This window comes from Anneissia japonica, unplaced genomic scaffold, assembly GCF_011630105.1.
Source record: "Anneissia japonica isolate Jap-2015-1 unplaced genomic scaffold, ASM1163010v1 scaffold288288_len553704_cov182, whole genome shotgun sequence".
NCBI classification, from domain to species: Eukaryota; Metazoa; Echinodermata; class Crinoidea; order Comatulida; family Comatulidae; genus Anneissia; species Anneissia japonica.
The window spans coordinates 413411-435394 of NW_022702993.1; the positions used below are offsets into that span (position 1 = coordinate 413411).

General features: G+C 31.2%; 1 protein-coding gene across 3 annotated transcripts in view; it reads right to left on the minus strand.

The window, feature by feature from the left end:
• Positions 1–57: 57 nt before the first annotated feature.
• The window catches only part of LOC117104196 (sorting nexin-19-like), a 24814-nt gene continuing 2887 nt past the window's right edge, over positions 58–21984 (minus strand). The window contains exons 2-11 of one of the 3 annotated variants that reach the window (XM_033244900.1): positions 16886–17021; positions 15608–15702; positions 14657–14779; positions 11060–11086; positions 10199–10225; positions 5612–5833; positions 3873–4162; positions 3333–3517; positions 2633–2720; positions 58–2467 (exon numbers count right to left, since the gene is read on the minus strand). In XM_033244900.1, coding sequence (XP_033100791.1) covers positions 2365–2467; positions 2633–2720; positions 3333–3517; positions 3873–4162; positions 5612–5833; positions 10199–10225; positions 11060–11086; positions 14657–14779; positions 15608–15702; positions 16886–17021 — 1296 coding nt within the window. In that variant the 3' untranslated portion in view covers positions 58–2364. The remainder of the gene's footprint in view (positions 2468–2632; positions 2721–3332; positions 3518–3872; positions 4163–5611; positions 5834–10198; positions 10226–11059; positions 11087–14656; positions 14780–15607; positions 15703–16885; positions 17022–21984) is intronic. The other 2 variants (XM_033244901.1, XM_033244902.1) reach the window with 2 other exon arrangements.

Consider the following 21984-nt stretch of genomic DNA (forward strand, 5'->3'; position numbering starts at 1 on the left):
ACATATATAAGTATATATATGTATTTATAAAAGTATGTATATATGTTATAATGTATATATATATGTATATATATATACACACATACATATACAAATAAATATAATATACATCAACCAGCAAACCGACTGTCTAAATTTGCCATTTTGATCTGTGAGGGCAACATCGGTTCACGTAGGCAGGAGTGCAGTAGTCGATTTTAGGTACTGTAGTACCTTTTTCCTTGTGTACACATAAACTTGGCAAGTACAGGGAAGTATTAGACACTATCACACCTCTTACCAGTTGGAATTGGCCAGTGAAATGTTGTTATATTAATACTTAATACTTGGGAATAACAGCCTGGTTATTCTTTCTGGCCAATTAAGCATTGGTTGGCAAACACTTAAGAAATTATACAACATGCCTTATCAACACAAATGACATGGTGCACAGAAATGCTTGATAGAATCACTATAGCAACCACTAACACCATCCTCAGTAGGTCACTGACCTATGACCAACATTCTAATATTCATGAAGAACACAATTTAATTATATTGCATCATCATTACACTATATAATACTATATACATATTGAAAATCTATATTCATTAAATAAATCATTTTATTAAATAAATTTCAGAAACAAATTCATTTATAAAGAAAACAGAATTTTGTTCAAAAACACAAATATCTGGTAGTCAATTCCTTTGGATTGATTTTCTCTACGTTGCATACAAAATCAAAACTTAACCAACTATTTTAGCACTTTGGAATAAAACGGATTGGTCATATAAATTGCCATTATATTATTGAAATTCTTCAGCAATTTTACATGGTATAGAAATGAACAAAACATAACAAAATAATATATTTTGATGATTTCATTAAAAAGATTTATAGAAAATAATACACCATTATTTCATTTCATTTTTTGCTTATGCATATTTATTCAGTTCTACATCAGTAAAAAGAATGATTTAGCATCTTTGGGTTTTTGGTTTTAAAAAATGGTATCTTAAACATGTGTGGCTTTTTTAACCAAAGTATTGCACTGATTAGCTTAAATAAATCTCACTAAATAAGTTTCTTTATAAAAACATCATTAAAAAATAATATTAATTTCTTAAAACAAAAATAAAATGAGAATATTAGAATGTTTATAATATGGAATAATATAACAAATTGCCACCTAAATTATTATGTAAACAGTTAAAATAATGATCTATGATATAAGCCTACAACATTTTAGGCCTTATAATAGACTTATTTGTGAAATTCTCATCCACCAAAATGTCTTTGATATATTTGTTATAGCTAACTTGTTTGCAGACTCAGAACAGATGCTACACCCCATCTAAAACATCAATTAAATAAATAAAATTGATGTTTAAACAATACACAAGTATTCACCAAATTCTTCAATTTTAGCTTTGAATCAGGATAACAAATTGCTTGAACAAGAGGTTCACTTAAAATGTTAACACAGTACAGGCATATTGAGGGCGCTGTTCATCCATTCAGTGGCATTCTCATTATGGGCTAGGGCACATTTGAGCACTTCACTACACCTTATTCTTGAGTAAACTTTCCATGGTTGTTAGGATCATGGATTCCTGGTGCAATGCATCTGGTGGAATGTCAGTTTATTCACAAGTAGCTGTTCATCAGTGTTCTGGTTTTCTCATTTATATTGCATGCAACTTCTTGATTTCACATTTTATGTATGTTAACATGAATTCCTGGAATGAATTAGGTAGAAAGCAAAGACTATATAATAATAAGAAAGCTTTCTCTGCGATTTCTGCATGCAAATTCTGTAACAATGCAGTGTAGTGTGCTTTCCAAATTATGCAACAACCGTGGTAACATGGATGCCTTCTCTCAAAAACAATTACTTTTATGCTTCTTATTACTGAACATCGAAGCTTCTATTTGTTATACATAAAATTGCAGTGAGTGATATCTTGTAATTATAGGATCTTTGGTATAAAGTCAAAGTCATGACGGCATTGTTCAGTAGTACTGTGCTATTCTCATCATAATGCAGCTTCTAGAATCAACTTTCTACCAATGTTAGGATTTTGGATTCCTGGTAAGGAGTACATCACTTCACAAGGGCACTGCTCATTAGTAAAAATTTGGTAATCTCATCATAATGCAGCTTCTAGAATCAACTTTCTACCAATGTTAGGATTTTGGATTCCTGGTAACGAGTACATCACTTCACGAGGGCACTGCTCATTAGTAAAAATTTGGTAATCTCATCATAATGCAGCTTCTTGAATCAACTTTTTACCGATGTCAGGATCTTGCATTCTTGGTAATGAGTGCATCGCTTCACGAGGGCCCTGCTCATTAGTAATAATACTGTGGAATTCTCATCATAATGCAGCTTCTTGAATAAACTTTTCCCGAATGTTAGGGTCTTCAATTCCTGGTATGAATGCATCCAGTAAAATATCAATGAGAGTAAACACCAGATGCCTACAAGAATAAAAGATATCAAATAGATATCATAGTAATATTTTTTACTGAAGTACACTATTATATTTATAATTATTATAATTAGTAAGAGGAGAATACTCTGACAGCCATCATGAGAATGATGTAGTCAGGGTATTCTATGTACGTATTCTATGATTGCCTTACCTATTAAGTTTTGGATCTTGCAGCGATGCATGGACTGACAGAAGGCAATTCTCTAGTTCTTCTTCACCAACTACCTGGTTGACAATACCTACAGGTATATAGATCATAAACAGATTGTCAACAAATATATGAATGAGACCACATAGTAGAATAGAATGATTATAAAAGTAATTGGCTCACTTTATTAACAGTAAACATATTCAAAGGGAAAACAATTCTCAGCAATAACTAAGATGAAGAAACTTAATGTTTAAAAATGTTTTTTTAAACTTGCTTTACTTTCAGAGAGAATTTCATCATCAACGGACTGGTTTTATTCCTTCACATCCATCAGCAAGTACACTCGCCACTTACAGAATGGAACAATGCTTTATAAACCAAGACTCTTACTGAGTGGAGTTGTTTTTAGTCATGAGAAAAAGTCCTGCTGTGACAGGAAATGAACCCAGGACCCTGAGATTAGAAGACAGGCATCTTAACCTAAGCTTTTCTGTTCTTTCGAAAGGTCAAACTTTATTCATAAAAAACATTATATTGCAGAAGAAAATATAGCTTTCTTTTTCATTACAACAGCAGCTACTTTTACACAGAATGAAATTACATGTATGTGTTTAGGAAGTGGGATCGTATCAGGTTATAAGAAAGTCCAAGACACTGAGAATAAAGATGAGACACCGCCTTTTGACATATTTTACCCTACCTGGTATGAAGTCTTTAACTCTATGGAAGGCATTTCTTCTAGCTGTCTCCTTCTCTTCATCGGTTTTGGGTGGATTCTGTTGGGAAAGTAGTTGCCCATTTGGCCATAATGACTTTCTAATGAGCCTGAGGTAACGAGCACACATATCTTCCTTTAGAAGCTCATCCACAGAGTCCTCAAGCAATCTAAAATCAAAATTTGTTTAATTTTTAAATGAAATAACTTAATTTCATGCTATAAGATGGAAGGGAGGAGGTGATCAGTTGTTCAAAAAAGGTGTTCGAAAGAACTGTAATTTCTGACATAGGTCAACCGATACAGAGAGCCAAGCCATAGTAAGGAGGAGGTTTCCAGGAGACTAAGACAAATGGGGAATAAAATCTGGGTTGCCTATATTGAGAACCAGGGGAATAGACCAACAATATTTTCTACCCTCTAAATGGTAAATGTTTATTTAAAACTGTTTTTAAAAACTCAACTAGACAACTGAGGATAATTGTATAAATAAAAAACAAAGAGAAAATTGTAAAAAAAACTTACTTATTTAGAAGTTTTCCAAAGGCCACCGCTACAATCTGCTGGGTGGTTTCTTTCACAATCCAATTACCATAATCATGCAGAATCTCGCAAGTCAGACACATGGCCATATCAGCCAATGGGATCTCAGTATAGTTAAGTTCATTCTTATCATCCTCCACATCTTGTATTTTTGCTTCTTTTGGCTTTGATTTTTGTCGAATAGCCTCTCGAGTAGTTGCTCGATCAATGGAGGCTTCTCTTGCTTTACTTTCAAGAAAGCTCTTCAGAAGAACATCAACATTCTTTTCAACCTATAATTAATTATAATTTAGTAGGATATTATTTTTTTATTTATTTTTTTTTTTATTTATTATGGTATAAAATTGCACAACAAGCAGCCCGGCAGCTGAAAACGTTGAGCTTACAAACATCAAAAAGATGAAACAAACAAGATAAGCAAGAGATTAAAAATATCATCAGCAAAATTATATAAATGTATATATAATAATAATAATAATAATAACAATGATAATAATAATAACAACGATAATAATAACAATAATAATAACAACAATAATCACCATAATTATCACTCTTACCATCATACCACCATTACTACTACAATATTACCATCATTATAAATAAAGGAATAAAGTATCTCAACAGATAAAAGAAAAGAAAGAAAATCACAATTCGACAGTCGAAGGATTAATTCCACTATATTTGATATTTATATTTACATCATGTACAAATTTGTATTACAGTTGTATATACACAGTCGGTTCCAATCTGATATTAATTAGATTGTTATTCTTAAGTTTCCGTTCGTCAATAGACCAGCATCTACTAGAATTACGTTTAAAATTATTCCAACAGTTACCTGTGTTTATTCGCACTTCGATTTTATTTCTTAATTTCCTCCCACCTCGCTTACGTTTACGTTTATAACGCTTGTTCCTTATACAACATGGTTGATAACAACGTATATCATACTCACGAAGGCAAGGTATGTACCTGGTATTGTCATCTTTTGTATTGGGCATTCCATGCGTCAAGTCAACATGCACGTTATCGCGAGGGCATTCAATTGAATAGTTCTCCATTATTGCAATTAGGTAAGGGCTACGCCGGTTAGAAAAATACAATCCAAAACAGTTTACTCGATAAAACTCCAAGACTAATAAATGCCCAACGATTAAATACAGAAGATATCCACAATTACAATATGCAGCCATATACAAACATTTAGAATCAGAAAATCAGAAGAAATTACAGTTCAAATTGAACTGACGGTCAAGCAGTTCAGACAGCGACCAATTCCAGCGACCAAATCTAAAAATTAAAATATATTAGGTTTGCCATTCAAAAACCAGTCATTGTTAAACTGAGTAATTAACCTAAGAATGTGACAGTATTGTATACAGTACTTTAACAGTACAGAGGAGTTGTACTACTCTCACTCATAACTTTGGCAATAGTAAGTCAATTTCAGGAAATTACCCATCATTTTAAAGTTAATAATGCCGAGATTAAGAATATATTAAAATGTTAATTTTCATTTTTTGGTTACTAATGCTGGTTTTGGGGTGGCAAATCACCATCTGTCTAATAATTAATACTCATTATTTCATAAATATACTAAACCATTAGTACAGGTACACCTTGGATTTACTGTCAATCACTGTCAAAATCTCAATCAATGAATCAATTAAAAATTTTGCAAATAGAATTTGCTATCATAAAGGTAAAGTAGTATTTACACTAGTATCTCTAGCTCTAAAGTCATAGGATCTCTGTGGCCCACTGTTTTCGACCTCAGCAAACGGAGACGTTGACGTTGACGTTTCTGGTGCACTGTCGCTATGTTGGCTGGTATCGCCTTGATCTACACCAGCTAGAGCTGGATTGGCTGGCAAGGCTGTTGAACTTGGCAGCTTGGATTTCAGGGTTCCCATAATGCCCGACATCCCTCGCATAAAAAACTGGTGAGAAATAAAATTATATTTTTATTCATTTGAAAAAGAATTATTTCAACAGACATCAAATTTTTTGAGTGTTTTTTTTTCTCAAACAGATCACACAGCTTTCACACTTTTACGGAGGATAAAACAGTTACCATATTCACTCGAATAAATGCCCCACTTTGAATAAACACCTATCACATTCCTTTCTATGTCTCCACCTAAGAGTATAATTGCAAAACATGCCCAAACGCAACAAAGGAGACATGGGCACTCCAGCATGTAAGGTCAAGGTGTTTTCGCTATATCTTCACCTCCTTTTCTGTCCTGTACCCTCATTTATTACTGCGATTAAAATACAAATATTATGTTAGCCTATGATTCACATGTAAGTATTCCAAATAATGGCACTAGATTAATAATAATAATAATAATAATTTATTAATCTATAATCTGCAAATTCCATTAAAAATATGTTCAAATGCACATTACAATAAAATAGACACTGAGAATAAAAATTTACAATATATTAAAGACACAGGTAAAATTAAGGACAGCTAAGACTTTTACAGCATATTGGGTAGATGGCATCTAAATAAAAATGGTAGATTTAAAGGTTCGAAGTAAACTCTATCAGGTACTCGTAAAATGGCAGCTCACTTGGAGGCATCCACTATAGTTTATTATAGTAATTATTATTTCAATAATTATCTATTTAATTATCTATTTATACCGTAATTTTATCAGCATTTTTTGCATTTATTCATGAATCAGTCTGCTAGAGGTTGTAATCCATTTTAAGATATACAAACAATAGAATTCTATAGGCAAAACCCCTCAGAGCTTTTATAATATTATACTATTGTAATAATGTGCCTACAGGACTGGTGGGCACACTTTACTGCATATTACAGGTCTTAATTAACAGAAAGTATGTACAGTAACATGAAATTTTTATGATTGAGCATTAGTGAGATCTTTGGCTGCCTTCAAACAAGGTTTTTCACTTGTTAAGCCCCACTGAATGAATTTGGAGGCCAAGTATTTTGGTATTAGTCAGAATAGATGCTCACTACCAGTAATTGTACTTGATGGCACTTGAGGTAGCACACCGAGCACTTGACTTGATTGAGCTGTAAAATCTCTGTTGGCCCATCCATATTTTGAGCACAGTAAAATCAAACTCGATCAGATTCGACTGGACGATGGAGCAAGCATATCTGGTGTATTAAAATTTTCAAAATATATTTTGTATTGTTTTGTTTAACTCTGCTTATAAACAACCACTCAGGTTAAAAAATAAGAATCATACTTAAATCCATTTCATGGTGTTTGCTGTATTTTTGGCCTCCAACACTGAGCACTAGTACTACAGTACTGTACAAGGAAACATACATGCCTCTTCGATGGCTAAAAAATTTCAAATATGGAGCAACTTTCTCTATGGCCACACCAACACCTCTTGCTTTGGGGCTAACAGGCTCAGACTAAAATGCTTCTGGTTTTCTCTTCCTCATATACTGTATGAATAAAGACTAAAGCCTAGTTCACATTGTTGTATGCTCATATATAGATATGATGTGCCTATATATGGTCATGATGTGATATCATCATGACCATATTTAGGCATATCACATGTTTTTGTGAAATAAAATGTTATAGTCTTGACATTTCTTTCAGACAAATAAAAAGAAATTTGCATGAAGTGAGTGCCTGTTCCTTTGTTACAAGATAATTAAAATTAAATCCAGAATACATTGTAAAAAAAAAATTAACTTATTCTCTTTCAGAAAATAAGGTATATTTGTTATAGTAAAACCCAACTCATACATTCCCTATCTTCAACACTGCTTCATATATTTGTATGGACCATTAATAATAAAACTTAATAATAAATAAGGGTACACCTAATATTTAACGTGAACATGATCAGTAGCTGAACCAAATTCAATTATAAAGGTTTGATTTCTTTTGTTTTAGATTGAAACTAAAATGTTTTCACACTCAATCAATTAAACTATTAACTGAAAGGAAATTTAAAGCAGAATCAAATGAATTTTGATGTACACTTTCAGTTTTGATAAAAAAAAATATACTGAATTTAAATTTTTTTATCATCAGTGTCGTTGTCTATAATATTGCACATTATTATTCCTATATATATTATCAAAAAATCACTGAATATCAGAACTTCTAAAATATAAAATAAAATATAATTTTACTTCCAAACCCATTAAATAAAAAGATGAAACATTTTAATACATTTTGTATTATAATGATTAAATAACCATTATTATCAACATGTTCATTATACTTGTAACCAAGGCAATTTAACAGAAGGACGCACTACTTGGGAAATCAAAGGTTATAACTCTGGCATCGACATTCTAGGTGCACGTGCGTCCCTACACGCTGAACGTCACAAAAAAAAAAAAGCAACCAGACCATAAACCCTTAACATACGCGACGAAATACCCATGTGTGTGTTAGTTGCCATGATAATCGCGCGTCGTGCGGTGATTACAAACATTGTCAAAATGACAGTTTAATGTTACATAAGAACATGAAATTTTATAAAATTCGTAAATTTTCAATTGCTATAACTTTTCATTTTCTTGGTCAATTTTCACAAATCAAATTTCAGTTTATAGGAGCATTTAACAAGCTCGCGGTCAAAAGAAATCAGATGTAACAGACACTGCGAAGTACCCAAAATTAATAAAATAGTAACACCATAAATCGTATGGCACGCATAGACTAATAATTGACGGCTGTACTCGCAACTAGTATCGGATTGTCGAAGATCAAAGGACTGTACGCACACGCTATGTTCGAGAGCGGAGATGTGCGTCCTTCTGTTGAATTACCTTGTTGTAACTCATATTTTAATTTTAAAGGTTATTAAATATGTTTCAAACCCCCATGTGTGAGTATTTCATGACTCAAACAATATAAAAAATATATCAAAAAATATGCATATATTGTGGCCATTTTTCATCATCAACTACTAACTAGATGTAAATTTTTTTTTAATAATCCTTAAAATATTGGTTAATTTCCTACCACACTGTACCATTGTGTATTTTTATTTAGACCTTGAACATATGTACAATATTTGCACAGCACTTCAATCTGAATACACCTGAGTCAGACTATTGTAAAGACTTAATCTGGTAAGTTATTTTAATTTTTAATCAAATCTGTATTCAAGGTGGTCATAGCAGATGCATAGATACTCAACAATGGTGACATGGCTATGATGCATAATACTCTCAGTACCCATACAACCGCTATACTAACTACAACCGCATAAAGTACTATAAACTACTTCACAATTAACCACTAAAAACCTGCTAAAAAGTGCAAAAAATTCACTGTACTTTTAAGCTAAAAAATATAGGAACGGAAAAATTTCATAAGCAGTGGCAGATTCAAAAAGGGGGGGGGGGAGAGAATTCAGTCTCCTACCCCCACCCTAAAAAATTTGAGAAAGAAGAGAATTATATTCAAATTTAAGTCAGAGAGGGCCATTTCTGGCCATCTAGAGGTGCCATAATAATCAAAAATATTCTTTACTTCAGTACCCAACCATCGTGGGGCTAAGGTGGTCTAGATTCTCTATCTGTGAAAGTCCCTTCCTGGGCCCTGTCTATTTTAAATTCCTGGATCCGCCACTGATTAGCAATGTAATATTGTATTGTGATACAATTTTAGAAGAAGACTGAAGGCAATTAAGAACAGAAAGGAAAAGAGAAGTGCTAAATGTTTTAAATTGCAGCAGAAGATTGATGAACTTTCATACTGTAAAATTAACTACCAGATACTGTATAGACTGATCTAAAATCTCAATATGTTAAAAAACCATAACCGATTCTTTGAAATATATACTAAAGCTATTCTCTGTCATTAAAACCACAAAGAACGATGACAGTGCTTGATATTTCAAAATAGTAGGTGAGTATCTATAATACACACCTTAAGGTGAGAATAGTTTATGGTACATAAACTACTAGAATTATCAACCCGAACCTTGATATTAATATACAGCAATGTCAAATCTTACAAATTGAATTTGTTTTGTAGCAAAAATTCTATAATTCAGCAAAATAATGAACTGTAATGATCCATAATTTATTAACTTTTGGTCCCTTTAAATAAAAATTCAATGGTTTGATTGAATTTTTATAAATGGTTTCTATAGGACAAAGTTGAACATTTAAAACATTCTCATACAATACATCTGTGCTAATAAAATCCACTAAACCAATGATAAAAGGTCCATTTAGAATGTACCGGGCCTTGACATGTACAGTACAAGTTAAACAAATCTAAAAAATATGCAAAACATTAAAAGAAATTCATACAAAAAATACACCTCGTTCTTACCTTCTCTAATTCATCTATGTAAGAATCCTTTAAAATACATTAAAATTATTAAAAATAATAATAGTAATATATGACTTATATTGTGTATGTTCTTTTTAATTATATTTGTTAAGATTTTTTATCCTTCAGCAATGAGAGTATAAATTTATATGCAAAATAAATAATAGATAATAATGATAATGTAGTAATAAAATTTGCTAGTATTACATTAAATATTTGGTGTGTAGTTCATTTTTATGTGAATTGTCTACTTACACTATAGTAGATTACTTTAACATTTATTACGGATCTGAGTACATCAACAACAAAAATAACGATAACATCAATAACACTAATATTGAAGATTAAATAGCTTAAAGGCTTTTAATCTTTCAATATAGGCATTACAATTATATATTTTCCCAACAGATCTCCATATAAAATTATATTTCAACATGTATATGTCATTTTGATAAAATTGAAAAGAAATGGAAGCAAATGATGAGGAGATGAGTTTTGTGTGAATTTAGCCAGCAGGGATATGATAAAATAAAAACCAAAATACTGAATGGTAATACCAGCATGGAATCCCATAATTTTGAAACATGATTCGAATAAAACAAAAGTATACCATGCAATGAACAAATAATAAAAAGTATTAAAAATACAAAATGAATTTGATTTAAACTATACTCTCTTCAATCAACATCAAATGGTAAATTGATATTACTGTTTTATCATAATCGCAATGACTTGCGTAAAATTATTCAAAGGTTAAAAAAGGTTTGGAGGGTCAAAATACTATGAACAGATGGGGCCCCAAAGATGAATAAATTGTTAAAATACCATGATAGTAAAATTAACAACACCTGCAAATCTTACCTTTTCAAGCTCATTAAAATATGAATCCTTTGGAAATTCGAGGTAAATAAAAATACTATAGTTATAGGAATATATAAAACTTGTTTTAACTGAAGAATTGTAAGGGTATAATGCAAGACATGTATATTAGTTATGTTTTTATCACTTGAAAATAAAGAAATGAGACTTCAAATCCTTATTTTCTAGTTTTAAATTATATACCAAATATTTCTTTATTTTTGTTTTAGTACTGTATGATTGTAAATGTATGATATTGATTGTTTAATGTTCATACAATAATCTGAAGTGGCATTCGCACTGGACTTAAAAAATGGAAATTTTTACTGAAACAGTGAGTAACATTCCAATGGTAAAATGTACCGCTGTCCACACTTGGATTTTTTGAATGAGCCGTGAAAATCAGCTATAGAGGACATATTAATCAGTAAAATCATCTATTGAGTAACGCTTAACGGACTCAGAAAATTTAACCAAGGCACGTACAGTATTTGCATTTGACTTTTTGACTCAGTACAACTAACCTTGTCAGTTTTACTGGGCACAATTTACTTGGTGAAACTAATGCTCATCTTGGTAAATTTTCTGAGAGGAAAGTTTACTGGACTGTTCGCACTGGACAAATTATGATACGTACAAAATTCAAAGCGATTGTAGCTTATGACTATGTGATTATAAAAATCCCAACATCCACAATCACCCACATCCACCCTTTCCAATGCATACCCTAAAAAAAGGTACTCCTATTAAAAATTTTAATCAATTAAAACTTCTCTGTTTATTTTTTAATCTCAAAATATTTTTAAGAGACAATGAGCAAATTATCCATAAATCTGTTTCATTGAATGATATCAAACTACTGCTATACGTTAATTATATCTTTTTGTAATGAACTCAACACCAGTATTTACATACGGATGCCATTTTGTTGTTTCAGATTTACAGCGGAAATCCAATCAAAACATTCTGGCGTTAAGTTTTGCAACAGCTGTAAAAACCAACATACAGCTTATGCTAATTTCAAAACACACTATCCCAGTTGGGTTAATTGTTTATTCGTTTCAATTGGACTTTGAATTGCGTTTTAGAGTGGAAGATGAGTACTTGTGCCAATACAACAAAACATAGGTACAGTAAGCTACTATACATATTTTTAAAAAGTACAGTAGTTCAGAGTTGAAATTTGCATAGATTCACTCAAGTATATTTATCAAACTTTTGTACAATATATATTTAATTTTGGAAATACTGCATTTATTTGAATAAACACTCTGCTTTGAATGACACCCCATCCCTCCTCCAAATGAATAAATGCACTCTTTGGAGCCTCATTTGGAATAATTTTACACCCAAAAAAATAAATGCCTTCCCCAAATAAATTCCCCCTCATGACTCTTCTAGAAATAAATGCCCCGGGCATTTATTTAAAAAATACGGTAGCTGTAAAAGTGAAATAGCTGAAAACATAAAAGATTCTGTTCATGTCATGTATGTGTTGCATTATTTGTTTATTTCTGGTGGTTTTTGATTTTTGCTTTTTTTCTGAATTTTATTTTGAAATGTATTTTAAGATTATAACTTTATTTTATTTTATTCCATCCTGTTATTGATGCTGTTTGGATGTGTATTGAAATAAAATAAAATGAAAAATATTAAAGTTTCATGGTAAAGGCTACTCAAAGGTAATTCTGTATTATAAACAAATAAGCAGTTGCTTGCCAAATGTAATTTATGATTCTCTTCAAACCATAATTAAAGAAGACAATCTGTCTTGTTTATGGCTGTTTCAATCATTGACAAACATATCAAGTTTTCTGAGCCTTGCCTTGTATAGTCTACATGGTAGTTAGGACTCTACGCCAGTCCCTGTGCGGATTGTACAGTAATATACTTTCTACTGACTTGACCAGTGTTGAAGCACCCTCCTTGTTCCAATAAATATTACTAAGCTACTTGATAGTTAGACATCTACATTGTGTTGCTTTCACTCTATATACTTGTTTGTACTGTAATACCGATATGTTGTATACAATACCGTAATATATTTCATCAATTGTTTGATTTACAATCACTATATGTGGCAAAGACAAGCCAAACCAGTCACTCGTCGGAAAAATCAATTTTTAGTTATCAATACAGGGTTTTACAGTACTGTACAATGAGAGCTATAAAATGGTAAAAAAAATCATTTAAATCCGACACTTTGTTATGAAGTTACACAAGTTTAAACATACAGCTGTTTAAAGAACAATATTTGAGAAATCAGCCTTCAAAGTTTACGATTTTAGGCATTTCTTAGGCAGAAACCATCATTAAATCGTTAAAAATTGTTGTTTTAACATTGAAAATGAGGAAAATAACAGCATAGCATGATGTATAGAATATATAAGGGTTAGTTTAGTGCAATAAAATAGATTTCCAAAATTTTGACATTCCAGCTTTTTTTTGGCCATTATCTCCAAAACAGGATTTGCGACGAGTGACTGGTTTGGCTTGTCTTTGCCACATATGACCGATCACCTTTAGCATGATTGTATGTTTGATTGTTTTGAATAAAGCCCTAAATTCTAAGCATAGGGCAAGCATTTCAAAAGCAGTGCAATATTGCATTTTTTTTTTGCCAAAACGTGGCACATATTTTATGGATTAGAAAGCTGGCGACACCGGAAACTCAGTGACACCATTGGTATTCCAGAGGAAAACATTTTTTGATAGGTTGTAGAAAAAATTGTTTAAGACACGAAGAGCATTTTCGACAAAAAACTTGGGAGTGGTTTAATGAGATACAGTTATTTGAATATTTAAAAATTGGGTGAAAGGAGGGAAAAGTGGTGGTTACATGCCTTTTCCCCCAGTTTTCATAGTATGTCTTCAAATATCTGTATCTCATTATAACTGTTCCCAAGTTTTTCGTTAAATATGCTTTTTGTGGCTTGGAAATATAAGTTGTACAACATATCAAAGAATGTTTTTCCCCGGAGCCTGCCTCTTAAGATTTAAGTTTTGTTTGAAGTACTACCTGTAATCATCATTACATGAATTTGTTTATTAATAACTGCAGTACAACTGATGGTGAATTTTAACCTGAATATTTACCATCATGCAATCTAAATATTTTGTACTACAATTTGTAATCTGTCTGCTTCATATTTAATATCCATTTAATCTTTGTACTGTAGGCCTATACCTTTGATACACCATTTCATACCAGTACATTAGTACAGTTACTTCACATAAACTTTAATTGCTATCGAGCTGTTCATAATATATTTTCTTTTTCTCTCTTCAAGAATTTAACTTTAAAATGTACATTTATTTTCCACATATAGAATGTTAAACTTCATATAAATAACAATAAATAAAAAGTTGATGCTGATATTGTACACAATGCATAAAGTTTCTACGGCATTTTCTTGTAAACATTATTTAATGATGACCCATGTTGTTATTTTTAAAATTTTTTTTTTTTATATTTAGAAATTTTTACTTTTAAATACGTTATCTTGTGTTTCAGCATGATTCATAATGAAAATGGCGATATAAACATTTGGTGACTAAAAAAATTAAATTAAAAATATAACATCTGCTATTAATATGTACCTTATCAATCCTAGGCACAATCTCTGGAGCCTTCTTCACATACTCGATGTGTGTGTCTCCCTCGATTGCGATGAACTCCTGGAACTCTCTACTGCTGCATATTGCCGGTATGCTACATAGGTTCTAATGCATAAACATACAAGAATATAATTTATTTGTGACCTCTGAATAATGTTAGCCTCACTGCTATGAGTTGGATTGGGGGGGGGGTCATGATCAATACAGATCATTCAAAAAGTCGTCAATTACCTGATTGATACCTACAGTATGCATGGTGATCAATATGTTTGACACATCTCAAACACCATTTTTACACAGTGAGGTCATATGTACACAAAATATAGAAATGGATGCATTCCACAGTATACATTGTACTGATACTATACTGCATTATTACAGTATGTTTAGCACATGCTTATAATCTCTCTCAGTAAACATCATCAGTATTGGTAATCTCAACTAATATAATATCAACCAGTATCTGTCAATTACAGTCAAGAGTGTTCAAAAGAATATGACTAATGAAACACTAGTATACAGTACAACTGAGCATTCTACAATGAGTAGAACAGTAATATATTTACTATGGAAATCATTGATCACTAAAACTAAACAAAATACAAACAACAGCAAAGAACAATGGATTAGTAGAGCAAATGATGCAGAACTTAGCACACTGTCAAACCAATACTTTATTGATAGTTAATATTAACTAAAATTTTATGACAAAAGACAAACACACTGCATGCACAGTGTGCAACAACCTGTATAAGCCCCGAGTAGAAGAATACTTGAGTGCAATAAAATTACACAAGCAAATCTGTTAAATCCGAGTCTGTTTTATTTCCTTCTTTTATTCATTCTTTCCACAAGCACACAACACAACTTGATCTCTAGCATGCATTTTAAATTACAAATACACAGATTTGATATGAACCAGGAAAAAGTTACCTGTAGATATCGCTCTAGACTTTGTTTTCGATGCAGCACAACATCTTCACTCATTCTGTTGACCAGCTGAAGCTTACGTGGAACATCCCTGATACCTAGACACGTACACACAAATAACTTTAAACAATTAGATGACAATATTTTGAATAGCCTTTTGTTTGGTCATACACACGATTAAAGAGATCACTTGATATATAATACTGTACTCTGTAAACTTTAAGCAATAAATTGCTTCAAGATAAGATATATATTGCAGTGGTGCACTAAAAAATGGTATCATTATACAGAGAGCAAGGGTAAATACAATAACTGAATAGGATCTGGAATGGAACAATACATTTCAAGGTAATCATACATGTTTCTATTGAATTATATCTTGGATGAGTTGAGTGGCTGGGCAGTACGGCAGGAGTGCTGAAATTACCACCTTAAAATCAACTCCATCTTTCTCCAGGGTTCGGTTGGCAGGACAAAGTCTTCTCAGTTTGGACTTAAAATTGGAGGTCTAGTGTACATATTTCTGGTTCCATGTGCACCTTAAAAAACCCATTGCATCATTTGGAAGAGAAGTACAGTAGGTGGAGAGGGTAAAATATTAATTTTCATATAAAATATAATTATTAATTTTCTATAATCAACTGCATACATTTGTCTAAAAGCCATAATGTTTTTACAGTCTCTGAAATCTCATTGCAACCTGGTTTTTTTTTCCCCTCACCTCTACCAAGGACCAGGGATCAACAATAGATTACCCTAATATGTTGGGCTATTCTGATGGAAGTCTCTTGCAAGGATTTAGTGAAGGGATCACAGTCTAAAAAACATGTAGGATAGTGTAAGTGTAAGTTGACAGTTCTCCACGTCTCAGGCTCAGAAATACTTTTATACTCAGTATAAAAATAAGATAAGGAAATCTCATGAACAAGTTTCTGTTTTTCTTTCATTTACAGTATGGTTTCAAAGCACTGGATAATAAAAAAACATGGTAAAGGCTCTTGCAAGGTATTTTTTGTAAACAAATCATCAGTTGTCAGTTATAACGAGAATAAATTTCTCTTCAAATCATAAATTATAATCAAGAAAATGAGTCATACAGAATGTGTTTATATGAATGTTTCATTGGCTGTCAGAATATTTGCTGGTATTGTATTTTGTAATAATCTTTGGTACAGAAATCACTAAAGTTTTCTATTACAAATCGAAAAGGCACAAAAAATGAAAACAAGACCTTCGAATTAAACTTCAAAATAACAAAATATATAACAAGAGAATGTTCACCTTTAAGGAGTGGTTTCAATCGGGGATTCTCTTCCAATCTACTCTGCAAATTGGTGAACTCTCTGAACCTTCTCTTTAACAAATGTGTTTTAGCTTCTGTTGGCTGTTCATCTCCCTTCCATATTAGAGCTTGATACTATTAAATTCAATCAAATAATACTTTCATTCATCATCTGAAGAATATATAATTCATTGATTGATTAAAAACATCCCAGGTAGTTCATCAAACATTTTTCAGTACTGTACACTAAAAGAAATAGAAAAATCTCCTTTCTCACATTAAATGTTTAATTCCAGTACGCGATTTTTTTTTAAATGGCCCCAAATTTGGATATTTGCTATTATATTTTAGAAATTTTAAAATTTGATGCCTTTGAGTATTTTTCCAGTCTTTATTAAAGTTATATAAACAAGCATGCAAACTATTTCAATTATTTTTTTCTTACATTTGTTGCAGAAAATGATTTGTTTTTGAAAAAACACAATTTTAACTTTAATAGTTGATCCTAAGATGTTTACTGAAAATATGTTCAAATTTCTAGTGTTTTAAAAAATATTAACAAAAATCATACCACTTCACTATATTCACATTCAAAAAAGTGAAAAAAAAAACCCATATTATACACAAAAATACCCAAGCAGAATAAATGTTTGACACTAAGTACCCTACTGTAATTGAAAACACCTTGGTACAGGTACAGAAATGTTGGACTTTACAGGTATGCAACAATTTATGACCAGGCAGTGGTCAATCAAAAAGCTACAGTACAGTATACATCTCTCTTTGTGTTGTCTTAACATTGTTACAATGATAGATGCCTGGTTTTAGAGATCACTCAAAATATCGTACGGTAGGTTGTTAATAATAATAAAACAAAATAAGGTGTGTCTGTAAATTGTATAATATTATTCAAAGGTCAAAATTTGCTTAATGCACTTTATATTCTTCTACCAAACTAGAAATTGCAAATTGCAAGTGAATTGCTGCGAAGTACAACTGCATATAAATGTTCTTCGAACTAAATTATTTATGCGAGTCAAGTGAAAATAATGAATAATAAAAATATAACAAATAATATGAAACACGACCCATTGTCTATATTAGAACACTTCTCATTGGGTAACAAAGTCGTAATTTTTCATTTTTGTCAAAAAGTGTCTATAGTGGTGAATTCTGGTTTAGGTTTTTTGTTAATAAAGTTTCAAAAATTTCTATGTATGTGGAAAATGTAGTTGATTACCAAAGGTTACAGTTTTTATTTTGAAGACTGCATGGTCTAGGAAGTGTACATTTTTTTATGGGCCAAGTTTCCAAGGGTGGGTTTTCTAGGGGCGAGTTGACTGCCAAAGAGTGTTGCCAAAGTGCGAGCTAGCGTGTTATTTGATCACAAGTGCGAGACATCAAAATGTGAGCCAGCGAGCCATCACATCACGACAATAGATATAGACGTTAACGAGTTGTGCGAGGTATCGGCTGAGATTTGTGGAGTACAATTCAAAAAACAACTATGTGCCTAATAATGAATTATTGTGATGTTAAATAGACAATGTTAGCTATCAAAGAGCGACATTGTTTTTCATTGGGACCTTCGTCCTTTCAAGGCTAGGCCTATACCATCCTACAGTAGCTAGTCTAGGCCTAGAGTAGGATAAGGCTAGCACGACATGCGGACGTTGGTACGAGTAGGTTAGTCTACAAACGTTGTCTATTAAAAGTAATTGATTTTACCCGGCAGAACGAAAGAAGGAAACTCCGCTTTTCAGTTGTCTTTAGGCCCTTGTTTTTTGACAAACAATGACCTTTCAGAGGTCAAATTGCTGTCAAGAATATGAATTGGCTGCTTCGCAGCAACAATGTAATAGAATACAAGGTAAAATGCTTTAAACTCCTGAAAACTTCTTAAATGTCATGTTGACAATAACATTATTTAAACTCATATTGGTAAGATTTCATATGACAATCTATGATAATGCAGTGGTCGCCCAAAAAACATGTACAGTACATAAATTCTCAAGGTGTTACTCTCCAGATATGAATGCCTTGGTCAATGGTAGTACATAACATTTGTATCAAACAGTATACTGTATTATCATATGGGTAAATAATATTATTGAAAATATGATATTATACTATATGAAAAACATTAATGAATTTAATATTCATGTCTTTCTCCCTCTGTATTTTTTTGAAGTCTTGAAGTAGACTACAAAATCTATCAGAAGTATATGTATATGAAAAAGTATCACTGATCGAGTTCCTAGTCCACATATCAAGCGCCCTGAGCATCTTACAGTACTGTACATTAGATGGATACTGTACAGTATGTGCGCTATATAAAAATACATCATTATTATTATTATTATTATTATTATTATTATTATTATTTATTATTATTTATTATATTATTATTATTATTATTATTATTATTATTATTATTATTTATTATTATTATTATTATTACTATTATTATTATTACTATTATTATTATTACTATTATTATTATTACTATTATTATTATTACTATTTATTATTATTATTATTATTATTATTTATTATTATTATTATTATTATTATTATTACTATTATTATTTATTATTATTATTATTATTACTATTATTACTATTATTATTATTATTACTATTATTATTATTATTACTATTATTATTATTATTATTATTATTATTATTATTATTATTATTATTATTATTATTATTATTATTATTACCACCTATTGTTGATATCGAGTGTTTGAAGAACTTTTACTGTAGGGAGCTTTCGATTTGTGCGATGATGCAATGCTAGAATGGAATCACTCATGCATGATTGGCCTACAGGACGTCCTACTGTACGTTCTCTGCATACGTACTGTAGATTTGGCTAAATTGTGGCCTAGAATCCACACGATGAGGACAACTTAAATGTATTCGCATGCACAGATGACTTTTAGTGACATACAGGTACGTCCTACTGTCCTCGTGAAATTGAAAGCTCTATTACTACTGTATGGTATAATAATATAATTTATACTTGTAGGACAATTTAACTTCTCAACATCTATTTTGGAACCCTCTTTTTCTTGGTGGTTTAAACATAGTAAATGATAAAAAAATTGTTAATTTATATGGGAAAAATATGCAATCTGGTGTATTATTTATATTGAAATACTATGTTTAAGAGGCATTATTGATGCTAGTGTTGTCAGAATGTACAATGTTTTACTTTAGTGTATAATTTCCAATTGTGTAAATACATGGTACCTATTAACTTTACTGCTCCTGACACACCCTAATATAATATGTCAATGGTCATCTGTAGCCGACACATCCAAAACATGCTTTTTTCAAATTATGTTTTTGGTTTCTTTCAATCATACTACTACAGTATGTCTATAGTATAGATACATAAAATTAAATAAATAAAAAAAAACAAAAATTAAAAAAAAAACACAAAAAAAGCAGGTGGAATGTTAATGTTACACTCCTGACATTTTGGTGTTCCTAACAGTAGGTTAAAATGCGGTAAATCCAAATAATTTCACAATCTATCATTCACCATAAAATTACTACAAAATATAAGTAAAGAAAAATGCTTCACTTTTTACAAGGTTACTATTATAGTAGTTTTTTTCAGTATATTTGGATTTGTTCAAAGTTTTCAAAAAGTTAAACCATGTTATATTGAATATTTTAAGGTACTTTATAAAAATTAAATTTCATAATGGCTGATTGTACAGTTCAAACTAGATGCCTTAATGTTAGAGAGCTAGGATCATAATTTAGTCTAGCATAAAGAAATTACCACCATAATAAATACATATTTCAGAATAATTTCTGAAAAATGTTTTAATAACAGTAAAAAAATTGAAAAGTGCCATTTAAAAAAAATTGCTTCTCATATGAAAAGCATACTTTACCCTTTTAGAGCCTTTGGCGTCTTACCCGAGAAGTACATTGAACAACAATAAACTATGATAGTAAATCAAAAAACAAAGCACATACATTTAATGGCTTTGTTTGGTGCAATAAAGATTTTGGACCATTCTAGGTGTTCGAAAACCTGTAGTTACCTTGCTACAAAGAAATGTGTATGACTTTTCCATTTTCATTTTTTGTTCCTGACTTTGTTTCGAATTTTACAGTGTGAAATTGAATATACTGTAATGGAAGCCTGGTTAGAGTACCTGAGAACATTTTATGCCAGAAAAACCCGAGCACTGTGATAATTATAATTTCATTTTTTTTTTATATACTCCAAAATCATTCACATCTGAAGCCTACTCTACATGCCTGCATGAGAAACTTTTCACCTGCCAAGCCTGCTGTACTATGTACAGTACTGTACCTGAGAAACATCACTCTGTGAGGTTAACTGTCTGAGAAACCTGTACACAGTGGAGAAGCATGCAAGGCCCCAGTCTCCCCCACCCTACTGGAAATTTTTTCGAATACTCCTGCCTTACAATGATTTAATTATTCAACCCTAAATTACTGGGCTTTAAATTATGATCTAAAACACAAAGGCAGATACTCAACTTAGGGCACATAGAAAAAATTATTAGATTATCACTTTTTTTTTTTTAAATTAAAGTGATGAGGGTGGGATTTTTTTTTTTTTCATTTTTTAACAGAACAATAGAATACTGCTTTTTTTTTCATAGATGACGGACTGTTTTTATTTGGCAAGAATATTGTAATAAAAACTGGTTTAATTTTATTATTTTTTAAAGAAAATGAATTTCCAGTCACGAAATTACATTGTTTTTTAAGATGTTGCTTGAAATATATGATGCAGCAAAAAACATTTTTTTTTTATTCCCGCATCATCAATTTCCCCCAAATTTTTGATGCAGGCGGGAGTGATATGTAACAATTTCCAAACATTCTACAGTATAACTTAAGTCAATTTGCATCAGTCAAAGGTAAAGATGGACAAAATACAGGCTGCAGGCCTTATGCAAGCCAGGAGCAATTTGGTTCACACTTTGCACACCTCAATTGCCATGTACAGTATCATAAAAGTCAACTCATACAGAACATGTGTTGAAAAACAAAAAATATTCCCCCTTATTCAATGAGCGTATGTACAGTACTGTACTGTA